Here is a 15,247-nt window from a genome sequence, read left to right on the forward strand (position 1 = left end):
GGCCAATGTACTAGTCCTTATGTGGCTTGAGTTTGAGATCCCTGCCTTAGAATATTCTAGCGCCTCCTGAGGGTCGAGGTTCTGGTATGCCGTCCGCGCCGGGCCAGTTAAGTAAAGAGCTAGGAGTGTGGTGCAGTGTTCGGGCGGGCGTGGCAACCCTCTCAAAAGTCAGGAGGAATGCCTTCCCCACCCAGACAGAGCTGCTCTGCTGGCTTTTATATCCTGCTTCTAGCTGGAGATGCCCAGCAGAGTGAGTGAGAGTGTGTGTGTGTGTGTGTGTGTGTGTGTGTGTGGTCTCCTCTTCTAAGAGAGAAGGGTTAACCCCAGCTGTACCAGTGCAGGGCTGATGCACCCCATCACAGGGGCGTAAACAGTTTGATTGTTTTTTATATAACATTATAAATTTATGATCTTGGTCATCCAGTACATTTGAACTGCCAACTAGTCAGTGAGAACACTGTTGCTGCTTACCTCGAAGTACAGTAACGCCTCACTTAAAGTCGTCCCGGTTAACGTTGTTACGTTGCTGATCAATTAGGGAACATGCTTGTTTAAAGTTGTGCAGTGCTCCCTTCTAATATCATTTGGCAGCCGCCTGCTTTGTCCACTGCTTGCAGGAAGAGCAGCCCGTTGCAGCTAGCCGGTGGGGACTTGGAACCAGCGTGGACCGGCAGCCCCTCGATCAGCTCCCCTAAGTTTCCTGTGCTGCAGCCGCCCAGCAGGCTAGCAATCAGCAGTTCAGCTGTCCCTCCCCCCACTGCCATGTGCTGCTTCTGCCCTCTGCCTTGGAGCTGCTCCTAGAGACTCCTGCTTGCTGTGCAGGAGGAGGAAGGGGGGGCTAATGTCAGGGTGTCCCCCTGCTCCTGCACCCCGCTTACCCCTTCTCCATATAGAGCAGGGAGGGGACACGGACAAAGAGACAGAGAGCTTGGGGCAACAGCTGCTGTCTCAACTTCCTGATTGACTTAAGACAATGCACTTAAGAGTGCGTCAGCTTACTTAAAGGGGCAGTGTGCATCTCTCTCTCTCCTCCCCCCCCACCCCCAAACAAGGTGTGTGCCTGTCTGTCTGCTATGCTGTCTCCCCTCCCTCCTGTTCATGCTGCCTTGATGAGAGGCTACATTAACAATGTTTTAACCCTTGAGGGCTCAGCCGAGTGCAAGTCCATCATTTAGCAGCAAGGCATTCCCTGGGAAATATCCCTTCCTCTTCTACCCCCTAACTTCACCACCTCAACCAAGCTTCACAATCATCATAGCTGTGAACAGTATTAAATTGGTTAAAACGTATAGTGTGTGTGTGTGTGTGTGTGTGTGTGTGTGTGTATATCTATGTGTGTATGTATTTTTTATATATATATATATATATAATATACATCCCACCTCCCCCCACACACACACTTTTTGTCTAGTGAAAAAAATTTCCCTGGAACCTAACCCACCCCCATTTACATTAATTCTTATTGGGAAATCGCTTAACATCGTTTTGCTTAGTGTCACATTTTTCAGGACCATAACTACAATGTTAAGCGAGGAGTTACTGTAACTGCAGTGGTTACTAAGCAAAATTGTGGGGGAATACCACATGCAGTCCTGGTAGAAGCCAGTGGAATTGCACAGGATGTTAATCACTATAGATTTCAACCCATTGTCTAAACTTCAACTTAATAATGAAGGGGCCAAGTCCCAGAATGGAGTAACAAACTCCTCCCCCCCCCCCATGACCCTTTATTTCCAAAAAAGGGGGAGAGGGGAAGAGACCCTGTCCCATTTATTTCGGGATAACAGACCAATGACCAACCTTTGTATTCTGGACTCTTGTGAGCAGAGAAATTCCCAGAGCTATAACCGCAGGGCACTGTAGCTGGGCTGGCTCTTGATGATGGCCAGTCACATGACTACAAAAGCTAAAAACTTAGCCCGTTCGCTAGCCCCAAGGAGTTTTAGTCTATTTGGTCTAGCGCCAGTGTTCAGAAGAGTTTAATGATCTACCAAATGTCTCCCAGTCTGGCAGCCATAAAATGTAGGAGCTCTAAAGCATGGGTGTCCTCTAATTAAACACTCTTCTCTTAATTTCGTTGTGGTGTTTAAACACCCCCACTTGAGTGGCTTGATATTATTTATATTTCTGCTGCAGTTCCTTCTCCCATCAAAATCTAAGATTTAAGCTGTCATTGTACTCCAAAGTGGTCAGGTTCACTTCTGCTTCTGTTCAGTTTTACGGCCTGGCACATCTTACTATTGAAAACAACCAGTTCTATAATGTTTGCAAACATTGCAATGAGATTGCTTAACTTGAAACACTCTGCTATTCATTTTACATTCAGAGCAACACCTTCTAATATTGGCTTCTTATAAAATTGTATTCTTAAAAAAAAAAAAAAAAAAATCACAAAGTTTATGGCCGATCCTATCTAACCAGTAAGCAGAACTAATCTTTCTCAGATAAGAATGCTAATTGATGGCCTAGAGAGATGTATTTCTAAACCTGGGATAAGTAGTGAAATGACTAAGCATGTATGCCTTGAGGAAAGTATTTTTTTTCTTTGTTTTAAACTAAAGTATCAGAGAATCTTGAGTTCTAAACATCATGAGTGGTTTTGCCCTTATGTGGATCTCCGTAATAGAACTTAAGTCAACCGAGACAGTAAATGTGTGTGATATATAGATAAGAGCCCTTAAAGCTTTTTTTGTATGTGAGAAGAAGGAAGAGTATCACTTTTGAATTCTTCAGATAGGAACTAATGTCATAGAACCAGTTTAATGAATGAAGAGAATGTGTCCTAGCAAAAAAAAAAAGTACCATTGATTTTATGTGTTTTGAACAAATGTTCATGAGGTCATTAGAAAGCCTTAGTCCTGTGTTGTTGGTCTTTTTGCAAATATTGACGGAACACACTGGCACCCTAGTGTATTACTCATAGACACTGGGGAGAATGGGGGAGTCTGCATAGTCCTGCCTGTTTGTTGTTTTCCCCTCTCCACTCCTTTCCCCCTCTCCACTCTGGAATATGGCTCAGATTTGGGCAATGCTCTTGAGATCAGGTTTTGGGATTGTAAACCAGATAACTCAAATAATTCCTCCCACTTAGTTTAAAATTTCCAAGGTGTGTGGTGTTTTGTCACCCTGCTGTAGAATGCTTTCCTTGCTGTCATCTGTGTTTATAGTGTAGAGGGGCCAAATGGTTACCTTGCTCCCTGCTGGGCTGCAATCTGTATATGAAGCCAGCATATGCATATTAGCATTAGAGCATATCTCACTCTGACTAAAGTGCAGAGTGGCCCTTCGCTGCCCTGGAGAGGGCAACAGATGCAGATGTGTTAAGGAACCGTACACTGCAAAAGAGCCAGTGACTCTAGAACTTCCAGTTCTTGGCTGTTCCTTGACCCTTTGCTGCTTCTAATGCTGGATCATTCATGTGCTTCAAAGGGTTTTGGGATTGAGCCCAAACTAAAAACATGCAGTTACTCGATTCACAGCCTAGATCAATATGTTGATAGAATAATGTATCCATATGTTAAAATGGGGAGGAGTGGCCCTGAACCCAGAGAATCCCCAAGATAACTGCTTTCATGGTAAAAATAACACTATATAGTACTAGACAGGAAGATGTTAAGGAAGGATGGAAATAAATGGATGCAAATCTTACAAGCATCCTTGCTAGAGTTTCCCCTAGTTATTCCATTCAATCTGCACTGAATAACTTCTTATCCTATTTGGCATAGGGATTAGAAGGAGCAGAGCATCTCTTTAAGTACAAGTCTGTCACAATTCACCAATGGAAATAAAATATTCTGCTTTTTACATAAGCACAGGCTGTCTAAATAGCTGCATCTTTTCTACTTGTCTAAATGAAGCCATTTAGAAGTGTCTCAAGCTCTGTCACTTAAATGCTTTTTTTCCCTTGATACTCTGTACAAGGGAATACCTGACTTTTATTCTCCACCTTCCCCAAGTGCTGTCTTAAATCTGAACAGTAGTGCAGTAGTTTCTCCACTACTCTGATCCCAAAAACTTTCTTTAAAGTTCCCAGCACTTAGAGGTGTGTGCAGCTGTAGCCCATTTCTAAAGTAGTGAGTTGGACCTCTGTCTTAATCTCTGGCTGTATGGCTAATGCATCACTTAGACTGTAAATGCCTTTGCCCAGATTCTGATATTAGTTGTCATTGTAAAACTGGAATAACTCCGCTGAAGTCACTAATCAGAATCTGGTTCCTCAATAACAGCCCTGTAACTCTCCTCCCCCCCCCCCCCCCCCCCCCCCCCCCCCCCCCCCCCATCAAGCACACTTGTTTGTACTCAACAAACAACCATTTCCTGTGTCAAACCTAATCTTGTCTGTTATCACAAGCTATTGTCTTTATGGAGGTGCTATGCTGCCCTGTGTTGGCACCAGGGGGGTACTACCCCTGAATGGATCTTTAATGGCTCCCAGTGGAGCAGATTACTGTCATACCAGTAAAAAGAACAGGCGTATCCGATGAAGTGGGCTGTAGCCCACGAAAGCTTATGCTCAAATAAATTTGTTAGTCTCTAAGGTGCCACACGTACTCCTGTTCTTTTTGCGGATACAGACTAACACGGCTGCGACTCTGAAACCTGTCATACCAGTGAAAAAGGTCCACAGTAATTAACTTGCATCCACTGCAGTTTATTTGAGAAGGAATCTCACAAGCAGTAAAGGGTTACATTAAGCACACAACTCCTATGTTAGACATTAAAGAAATAGACATTAAGAGCTATACGTTTCTCTTGGTGAGCCTCTCTTTCACAAACATACACAAACAGGTGCTGTGCTAGCCTCACACAGTTCCTGCTTGGCAAATGGAGAAGGTGGTTACCAATTCTGTGGGTGACCTCCTCTTCTCTACAGGTCTGGTCTCCTCGGCCCTCTGGTCTGTCTTGGATTCCCTCAAGGCAAGACCTTGGCTGCCTGGAGACCCTCTGGCTCACAGTCCTACTTGAGCCCACGGAGCAGAGTTTTGGCTACTCTGTCTAGCAGCATTGCTTCTTTAAATGTTAATTAAGGAATCCCCTGCAGTGATTTAATTTGCTTGATTTTTATACTCAAAGGAGTCACATGTCTTAAAAGCATGCCCAGTGGGCGTATGGCTACTAATTTTTACCGAATTAATACTTTAGGAGGAGACTGCTGATGGGTGCCAACTGAACATTACCCCACATTCACTCCCTTATCAATCTTTCACTTCAGCCCCCTGCGTGGTGTCCTTGCTGGGTCACTATAACCAGGTCAGCCTGTGCTCCATGCTGGAACTTTATGCATGCGATATTTACTTTGGCAAATATGGGCCCATGCAAATCAGTAGGTTCAATATTGATCATACAGGCAGGCTTTGCCAGTCCTTTATCAAATCTGCTTCTGCTTAAAGGGGCCCTGCTCCCAGGATCCTCTGCAGTTTTTTCAGCCCTGTTTAAGTCGTGTCAAGTTGTGCTCACACCATTCATTCAGTATGGCCTAACCAATTCGGCACGATCCCAACACCGTGGACTCAAGGTAAGAATAGTGGTGCCATATTAACACTTGTGGCTAGCAAACATTGCTATGTGGGCTCTGGATAATGTTATGTGACCTGCAGCTCATGGAGGAAGTTTCAGTGTTTTGAACACTCTTGTACTTGCCACAGTCCAAGTGGGGGAGGGGAAAGGAAGTCCATGTTCTCTGCATTTAGGGACTTAGAATTCTGAGGAGCACAAATACATGTTTAGTGTTGTGTATTTTACCTACCTAACCAAGACACCCTTAACTGCTGTAAAGGGGCTCTTAACTTGAGTCTGTATTTAGTAGTAAGTCATGTCCACAGTATCTTGTCTTTATACTTAGATTGTAAGCTCTTTGGGGCAGAGACTGTCTTTGTTCCATGTTTGTGCAGTGTCTAGCACAATGGGGTCCTGGTCCATGTGTAGGGATCATAGGTGCTATGGTAATACACCTCTACCCCGATATAACACTGTCCTCCGGGAGCCAAAAAATCTTACCGTGTTACAGGTGAAACCGCGTTATATCAAACTTGCTTTGATCCGCCGGAGTGCGCAGCACCCCCCGCCCCCGCCGGAGCACTGCTTTACCGCATTATATCTGAATTTGTGGTATATCGGGTCGTGTTATGTCGGGGTAGAGGTGTACAAATACATTTTGGACAGAGGTCCAGGTACTTAACCTTTGAGTTAGTGGTGTTATCACTTGCAAGCCCTGTGAGCCAAGGCCCTGATGAGATAAGGTGGGCCCAATTCAGTTGAGCACATCAACTGCAACAACTCTGATTACAGTGCCAGTTTAAGCCCACTCCAACTGTAATGGGTGGGCTGGAGGGCCGGAGGGCCTAGTGGATAGAGCACATGGCCTCTGGCCCCTGGCTTGGTTGCAAGGTCTCAGTCTTTAAGGCGGGGGGTCGGGCAGTAGGGGAACTCAGGCCCTTCCTCTCCAGTGGGTCCCAGCCCAGGGCCCTGCATTTGTCAACCCCTGAACAGGGGCAGCTCTCCTAGCAGGGAGTCTTAATTTGCTGCCCTGGGCTACTTTCTACCAGCGTCTGTTCGGTTTGGGGGCATGGCCGCTCTAGTGCACTTAGTTGGGCGGCCTGCTTCCTGTAAGGTCCTCTGGGTCTTGTGCAGTCCCTCATCACAGTCCCAGGCTCGTTTGGGCGGGCAGCTGCCAGTTGGTGAGGCCGAGCACCACAGTGTCCCTGGGCTTTGCCCACTCAGTTGCCTCCAGAGCCGGAGGCACCTAGGTCTCCTCCAGAGTCTCTGGCAGTGGGGAAGACCGTGCTGCCTCTCAAGTGGCTGCCTTGGTGGACAGGTTAGTGCACCTTCCCCTCAAGTAGAGAGGCAGCTAGTTCCTGCCCCTTCGCCAGTCAGCCCTGCACTGAGTCAGGCACTCTCCTTTTCTCCCCCCCCCTCCAGGCCTGGCATTGGCTGCAGGTATAATGGGGTGAGGCTAGCTGGGCCCAGAGGCTCTCATTAACCCTTGTTGTGCTGGCTGGCAGTTGCTCTGCTTCATATCACCAACCTTCAGAACTTCAGCTGAAACGATTGCAGCCAGGCTTTCAACTTTGGAAACGCCACAAGGGACAGAATCAGTCAGCCAAAAGGAAATGTGGAGGGCAGAGGGCTGGACAGCCTCTGTGCTCTAGGCTATTTCTTCAGATGGGTGTCTTACTGAAGGTCAGGTGTCTTTTTTGGGAAGACCTAGGATCAGGGTGACCCTCACTGGGGGATGAAGGGGGAGAGAGTTGACCTACAGAAGGTCAATTTCTTAAACTAATCTACAGAAACTCTCAAAGAGGGCTAGATTTACCCCCCCCCATTTAACAAGACAAGCTGTGCCCTAGGGGGATTCCCACATTTTCACAGGGTTTCAATCACCCTCCTACAGGGAGGTCTGCCATTGCGGGGGGAACTTTAGTTTCTGCTAGTGGAGGCTGCAGCTTGGAAGTGCTGAGCCAGTGGATCCTTTTTGTCATCTGGAATACACTTCTTTCCTGGCCAACACAGCTCAGTTTGAACCCGCCCTAGAGGAGAGGATGCCACAGCAGCTGACTGCATCCTGGATTGTGCTGGCAGAAACTGTGTGTGATGGGTTAGATCACAGAACCCCCCCTTGGGAGCTGCCCCCTGATGAGCGGAGGTAGTCTTGGCACCTGCTTTCCCTGCTAGCTCGGGACCCCAGCATCCTGTCTTGCTGAGCCAGACACTCCCATCTGATCCCACAAAGACCCAGGGTCTGAATTACTTGCCCCAAAGCTGCAGGCTTCACTGAAAACAGCTCACAGAAGTGTTCCTGTCTTTAACACTCAGATGCCCAACTCCCAGTGGGGTCTAAACCCAAATAAATGCATTTTTCTCTGTATAAAGCTTACACAGGGTAAACTCATAAAGTGTTTGCCCTCTATAACACTGATAGAGAGAGATGCACAGCTGTTTGCCTCCCCCCAGGTATTAATACATACTCTGGGTCAGTTAATAAGTAAAAAGTGATTTTATTAAATACAGAATGTAGGATTTAAGTGGTTCCAAGTAGTAACAGACAGAACAAAGTAAGTCACCAAGCAAAATAAAATAAAATGCACAAATCTATGTCTAATCAAACTGAATACAGATAATCTCATCCTCAGAGATGCTTCAGCAAGTTTTTTCCTCAGACTGGACACCTTTCCAGGCCTGGGCACAATTCTTTCCCCTGGTACAGCTCTTGTTGCAGCTCAGGTGGTAGCTAGGGGATTCTTCATGATGGCTCCTCTCTCCCTTTGTTCTCTTCCACCCCTTTATATATCTTTTGCATAAGGCGGGAACCCTTTGTCCCTCTCTGGGTTCCCACCCCCTCTTTCTCAATGGAAAGACACCAGGTTAAAGACGGATTCCAGTTCAGGTGACATGATCATATGTCACTGCAAGACTTCATTGCCCACTTGCTAGCATACACGTATACAGGAAGACTTACAGGTAAAACACAGCCATCTGCAGACAATTGTCCTGGTTAATGGGAGTCATCAAGATTCCAAACCACCATTAATGGTCCACACTTTGCATCAGAGTTATAGTTCATATTTCTAGTTTCAGATACGAGTGGTACATTTATACAAATAGGATGATCACACTCAGTAGATTATAAGCTTTGTAATGATACCTTACAAGAGACCTTTTGCATGAAGCATATTCCAGTTACGTTATATTCACTCATTATATGGTTTTATAAAACCATATGCTAGACTGCAACGTCACACTGTGACCTAGTGTTTTTAATACACAATTTTCTGAAAATCACTTTGGTGCACCCAAGTAAACAAATCTATTCCTGCAATGCCGGACAGAACTTCTGATGGAACCTACATCATAGTACACCTCTACCCCGATACAATGCTGTCCTTGGGAGCCAAAAAATCTTACCGCGTTCTAGGTGAAACCGCGTTATATCGAACTTACTCCGCCCCCCCGGAGCACTGCTTTACCGCATTATATCCGAATTTGTGTTCTATCGGGTCACGTTATATTGGGGTAGAGGTGTAGCATACTTGTTGCCACAAAAGCAGACATAGAGGGCAAAGTTATGCCTTCAATTATGCTAGTATGACCCCAGTGAAGTCTGTTACTGAAAGCAGAAAGTGGCTCTGAATCAAAATATGTATTTCATTACAGTTTTAAGCATGTTTCCTAACACTAAGACTGATATCCATGGCATAAAATGGGCTTGCATGCCCTACTTAAGACACAAAGGATTGAGCATGTCCTACAAGAATTATCCTTTGACCAGAAAACCAATACCAATCCTTCTTGTATACACTAATGAAAGGAGCTTACTCAGAGCACAGTGGCTCAGTAGGGTAGAAGCTGTCCGGAAAGCCCAGTGAAAGGATTAGCTCACCTCCAATACATTAGACAGCAAAACATGATCAAGGGCTCTAAGAGTCATGGCAAAAGATATGGCAGGGATAATAAACACACAAATTCAGCTGTGTTTTTTTTCCTACAGACCCTTTTGGAAACCATGTGGAATGTGTAACCAATGAAACTAAGCAGTTCTTGTAAAATTTTTACATACTGCTTCCTTCCCCCCCCCCCCCCTTCCCTTCTCCAGTCTCAGAGGGTAAAGGTTAGAGTGGGCCTGGAGAACAAACTCTTCTCCTCAGAGGTAGATCCTTCAGGTCAAGTCACATTCCTACACACAGTCTTCCCCATTTTCTTAGATTGATGCTGTCCATGCTGCAGCGCTTATGGTGCACAGAACGTGATCTTGTGACTAGAGCAGCTGACTGGGAACAAAGGCTCCTGGGTTCTGTTCCCAATATCACTGGTGACTTGCTGTGTAATACTGAGCAAATCTCTTTGCCTCAGTTTCCCCACCTGTAAAAAAAGAGGAATAACTATTTCACTGGGGTTTAGTGAGGCCTGATAAATGTTCTTGCAATGCTCTGACACCCTATGCTGAAAGGTGCTATATAGGTTTAAAAAAATTTTTTTTTTTAATTCATTTTACAGGCCTGAGAATTCAATGCCTTTCACTGCATTATTTCTCACTAATACTGATGCTTTTCCCTTCGGCAGTTATCAACTAGGGCAAGTTGAAGGCTGTAGCCATGCAGAAGACTGACTTACCATGCTGACCTTTGTTTCCTCAGGCATGGGAACCCTGATGTTGAGAGAGCTGGCTTGTATTGTAACAGTGGTCCTGAAGCTTGTCTGAAGATTTGAATAAGAAATTATCACTGTTGCAGAGGAGGAGAAATTCCAGGCATAATTGTGCTTCGCACAGGGCTTGCATTTTCTATTACTTCAATGACCCACATTAACAGTAAACTTGTGATACCAAAACTCTTCAGCCTCTGGCTTGTAATCTTCTGGTTAGCAGGTGTCTGGCAAAAAAAAAATGTAAACCCTGGTGTACTGTTGTACAATACGTGCTGTATGTCAGCAGCCTTCTTCTTGTGCACACTTTTTCCATTTAGAAGTGACCTTAATATTACCAAAAGAACCTAAACAAACAACTCATTTGCAGATGAAATTGGTCTCCTTTGGTTTTTTCAGTATCTGACTTGTTGGTTATCACCCAAGCCAAAATGTGAGATTTCTGTCTTTTCACCTGAACTACCTGCCAAATTCTAGCTCTACACAACTTGGGGATTAGAATAATCTATAAACAGGAAGATAAATGAGATTGCTGGGGAAATCTCTCCTGATACGCTGAGTGAATAATTCATACAAGGATTTTTAGTCTGAAATGACTGACATCTGATTGCACTACCATCTAAAAACTGTTGTTTGTTTTTCTGTCTGAAGGACAGAGGTGTCTTCCAGCTTCCTTCTTACTCTGAAATTGCTGAAGATCACATTCACCCCAGATAAAGCATATGAACCAGGCATTCAGAACTCACTGTGCCCTTCAGAAGAATGTCCAGCCTGGACACTCCTTGTTTTTATCAAACATGCTAAGAAAGGGTCTTGCTCAAAATAGAATGCGTCGAGCCTTAGCATAGCAAAGGCTCTTGAGTGCAGTCAAAGGCAGAAATGAAGAATTCCTTAATTTTGATCAAAAAGGTTTGTTTATTGGAATGTTTATAGCCCCACCATACAAAAAAGTAGATGGGGTGGGGGGAGACTGCATTTAAAATGGAAGCAGGCTAAGGGAGGGAAGAACCTTTAGCTCTACTTTAAGGACAGCTTGATGTAGTACACTTTAATAGAGATTTGTTCTAATAAATCACATTACAGAGAAGGATGTATTTTATCTCTTGCTATTCTGGTTCCTACTGCTGAATACTGGCAATATTATGTCTGCCTTTTGCAAGAACTGGCTTTGATGCCAATTAGCAAGAACCCGTATTGAAAACATGGACTTGCTCCAAAGCTACTTGAACTTCAGTCAACTTTCGATCTGACTCACTCTGCATATTTTACATACTGAAATCATTTTGGGGTGTCTCTAGCATTGGTGAGGTTCAGTTTGCTTCCTTCCACTGTCTTATTCATAGAGGTGCAGTGAAGGTATGTCCACACTTAAAAAAACTGCAGTGGTGCAGCTAGGGCTCTGTAGCACTTCAGTGTAGACACCACCTTCACCGATGTGAAAGATTCTCCTGTTGGCATAGGTACTCCACCTCCCCAAGAGGAGGTAGCTAGGTTGATGGAAGAATTCTGGGGGTTATGTCTACTTAACAACACTGCTTGGGGTGTGGATTTTTCACACATCTGAGCATTGTCATTAAACCGACTTAATATTCTAGTGTAAGTCAGGCCTAAGAGGGGGTAGAGATACTCACCAGGTTCCATCCTATCACTGGCAATTTTCCTCCTACCCTAAACATCTCTGTTCTTCTCATATCCCTATAGGTCATGAGGAAATCCGAGGTAATGCGTATTCCTTTTCATATCCTCCCCCTGTAACCCTACTGCACTTTCCATTTAAAAACCCAGGAAATTCCATGGACAAACTGTGTTTGAAAGGGACTGAGGTTGATTAAGTGTGACATTCTTCTCTCCCTTGCCCCAACCCCAAAACAAAACCTAGCACTTGTATTATAATGCAAAACCTTAATTATAATTTCATGCTTCCTGTATGCACTAAACCAGCATGCATCTGACCGCAATAAATGTTTGCTACTGTTGCTGAGGTTGGAATTGTGTTGCATTATATTGTGAGGGAAATTAATGTGCAGTGTTTCCTTCTCTATTGGAGGCAGCAGAAAGTTCCATGTTGTGTTATGGAGTTTGTCGCTGGAAATCTGCTCTGTGGGCATTACAGCACAGTTAGATATTCCATAATTTGAGATTTCCTTGCTTTTTAGGGCCTGTATTGTGGTGGGGGACAGTAATGTCACATGTAACTAATCTTAATCCTGTTTAATTCCACTATCAATTTTTTTTTTAATCTTCACTACTTTTAGACTGTAAATTTGTTTTTATCTTCTAGTCAACTGTTGAATAGAATTCTTGGCCCTTAGGATACTAAATTGCATGATGTGATCCTAGCTAATCAGTGAGGCTGACCCTGTTTTACTCAGCTTCTACTGATCAAAGGGTTTGATACTTGAAGACGGGTCGGCAACCTCTGGCACACGGCTTGTCAGGGTAAGCACCCTGGCGGGCCAGGCCAGTTTGTTTACCTGCCACGTTTGCAGGTTCGGCTGATCGCGGCTCCCACTGGCCACGGTTCACCACTCCAGGCCAATGGGGGAGGCGGGAAGCCGCGGCCAACACATCCCTCGGCCCGCAGCGCTTCCTGGGTGCTTACCCTGGCGAGCCTCATGCCAGAGGTTGACGACCCCTGCTTTAAGAGTTCCAAATACAGGAACTACTTATAACAGATGAATGGAGAACTTGGGGTATGTCTCAATGACTTAATGCGGTTGCACTAGAATTGTGACAGCTGACAAAACATCAATTGTCTCACTGCAACAATTAACACCATCCCAGATTAGCATAGCTGCAGGTGAATGAAGTTCTGTTTTTCAGTCTGATGCTTAATAATCTGTTTAGGCTATGAGCCAGTACGTTTCCAGTGCCAGGTAGGTGATGGGTCATGTCTTAGCGAGGCTCTGATAAGGAAAAATAGTTCAAGCATGGCATACCGAAGGTCTGACACGCAAAGGACTGTGCCTATTTGACTGAAACTTACTTTGTATAAAATAACAAGGAGTCCTTGTGGCAGCTTAGAGACTAACAAATTTATTTGGGCATAAGTTTTCGTGGGCTAAAACCCACCTCATCAGAGGCATGGAGTGGAAAATACAGTAGGCAGGATATAAAATGTTGAAAAGTTTTTTAGTATTGCAAAGTTTCAAGCCTGCACAACTCGTAAAGCGGCGAGGGCCATATTACTCCAAAGGAAACAGCTGAGGGCCAAACCCCCCCCAGCCCCGCCAACCCCCCCGAAACATCACACACACACACACCAAGCGCCGCCCGCCCCACGGAAACAAACCCTCCTTCCCCAGCGCCGGCCCACCGAAACAACGGTATTGAATCTTGGTAATATGTTATAGCGGGCCCCTAAGTTAGTATAATTAAGGTAAAAGAAAAATGTCTTTTTGCTAGAAGTAGAATAAATAAGATCTTCCCCCCCACTTTGTAATCAGTTGACCCGTTGAATGAATGTGGTGTGAATGAGGAAGGCATGGAAGGCAGGCACCTCCAGACAGCTGCAACCCTTGGAGAGGGGATGGGAGCCAGACCAGATCAGTAGAACAGGCCAGCCACCGACTCGACTCATAGCTCGCCACCTCAGCCCCCCGCCGCCCGCTCGCCTCCTCAGCCCCCCACCCCACCGGCCAGTGATGAGCTGCCAAAATCTAAACAACCAGTTTCCCTCCTCAGCCCCCCTCCCTCACCCGCCGCCGTGGGCCGCACAGTGAGCCCACGCAGGCCGCATGTTGTGCAGGGCTGGTTTAAAGCATGTGCTGTACTTTAGTAATAACACTTGTCTAGAACAAGTCAAACTATTCCAAATTGTGACCATTCTAGTGTTACTGCTTGTGATTAACTAACTGTAAAAAAGCTTAACAATCACTACATATCAGTATAGAGATGTCATGCTACAAAACACTTCAGCTGCTGATCTCCAGCTGTGTGGGAGGGGTGGAGGTGGGGGAGGAGTAAAGGGAATTAAAGAACCCACATGCCAGTCAGTCTAGTCATATCTTTGAAAGAACTCTGGAGTTCTGTAACAGATGTTGAAAGAAAATAGGTTAGAAATTAAGTGAATGTGATGAAATAGTGTGATTTGGCTTGGGTTTTTTATCACCAATTGCTCTTGCTCAGATCTGTGCAAATCTATCTCTCCCCTTTATGCTAGAATGACCCATTGTAGCCTACTTTTGTCATGCTCTTGGATACAAAGTTGATGGGGATATGCCTGTTGTTAAGTTTTTATAGTTCTGATGGTAACTGGGCTGTAGAGGTGGAATTCATCATGTAATAAGTACCTTTCCATTAGCCTTTTGATAAATCCAACCTGTTAAGGTTTGGTCTCAGCTGTGTAAATACTGTTCAAAAAGTGCCATCTAGTGGCTGGAGCCCTTACTGAAATGTTCTTCCCAGATCTGGAGCCTGGCCAGGAAAGCTATGTTACTACCTTACTAGTGTAAAAAATAAATAAATACATAAAACTTAGATTAGAAACCTGCTCAGAGTTTCCCCAGGCTGGGGTCATTTCATGCCTAAGTTTTACAATATAGGGTACCTCCCACCTTGGGCATGATGTATAAAACTAGTCTGCTTCAAAACTTTTATAAACTATATCCAGTTTGAGCACATGCATGCAGGCTAGATGACTTGTAAGGATTTTAAAACTAGTATTTAAGGCATTTAAAAATATTTAGTGCACTCTTGCATAGGAGTAGCATTCAACCTGCAATTAAAAGCGTCTGATATCCTTTTATTTCTCTTAAGGCTTGCCATGGATGTACGTCAGGATCCAAATGTGACTGTAGTGGAGTAAAAGGCGAAAAGGTAAACCCTCTTTTTAAATTTTTCATCAGTTGAAAATTAGCTTCTGAAACAACTGAATTGTTCAGGACTTATGAAGTTGGGATTTAAGTCTTTTAAAAAAAAAGTGTTTTATGAACTTAATGTACTGTACAGTGGTGTGGGTATTCTGTACTTCTGGGCATTTTTTGGTGGTAATCGGTTTGTTCACACAAAACAAAAGCACATAGGTAAGTGTTGTAATAACAATAGTAAATCTCAGGGAGTGGGTGAGGCCTAATGGACCAATATGGTAGCAGCACGTTAAGTGGGCTCC

The 15,247-nt window shown here is 44.7% G+C and overlaps 1 protein-coding gene across 5 annotated transcripts in view; it reads left to right on the forward strand.

The window, feature by feature from the left end:
• The window catches only part of COL4A5 (collagen type IV alpha 5 chain), a 135,105-nt gene that overhangs the window by 27,510 nt on the left and 92,348 nt on the right, over positions 1–15,247 (forward strand). For all 5 annotated transcript variants that reach the window (XM_026653061.2, XM_029911863.1, XM_029911864.1 and 2 more), the window contains exon 2: positions 14,896–14,955. In XM_026653061.2, coding sequence (XP_026508846.1) covers positions 14,896–14,955 — 60 coding nt within the window. The remainder of the gene's footprint in view (positions 1–14,895; positions 14,956–15,247) is intronic.

This window comes from Terrapene carolina, unplaced genomic scaffold, assembly GCF_002925995.2.
Source record: "Terrapene carolina triunguis isolate 2854851 unplaced genomic scaffold, T_m_triunguis-2.0 Scaffold131, whole genome shotgun sequence".
Taxonomy (NCBI): Eukaryota; Metazoa; Chordata; order Testudines; family Emydidae; genus Terrapene; species Terrapene triunguis.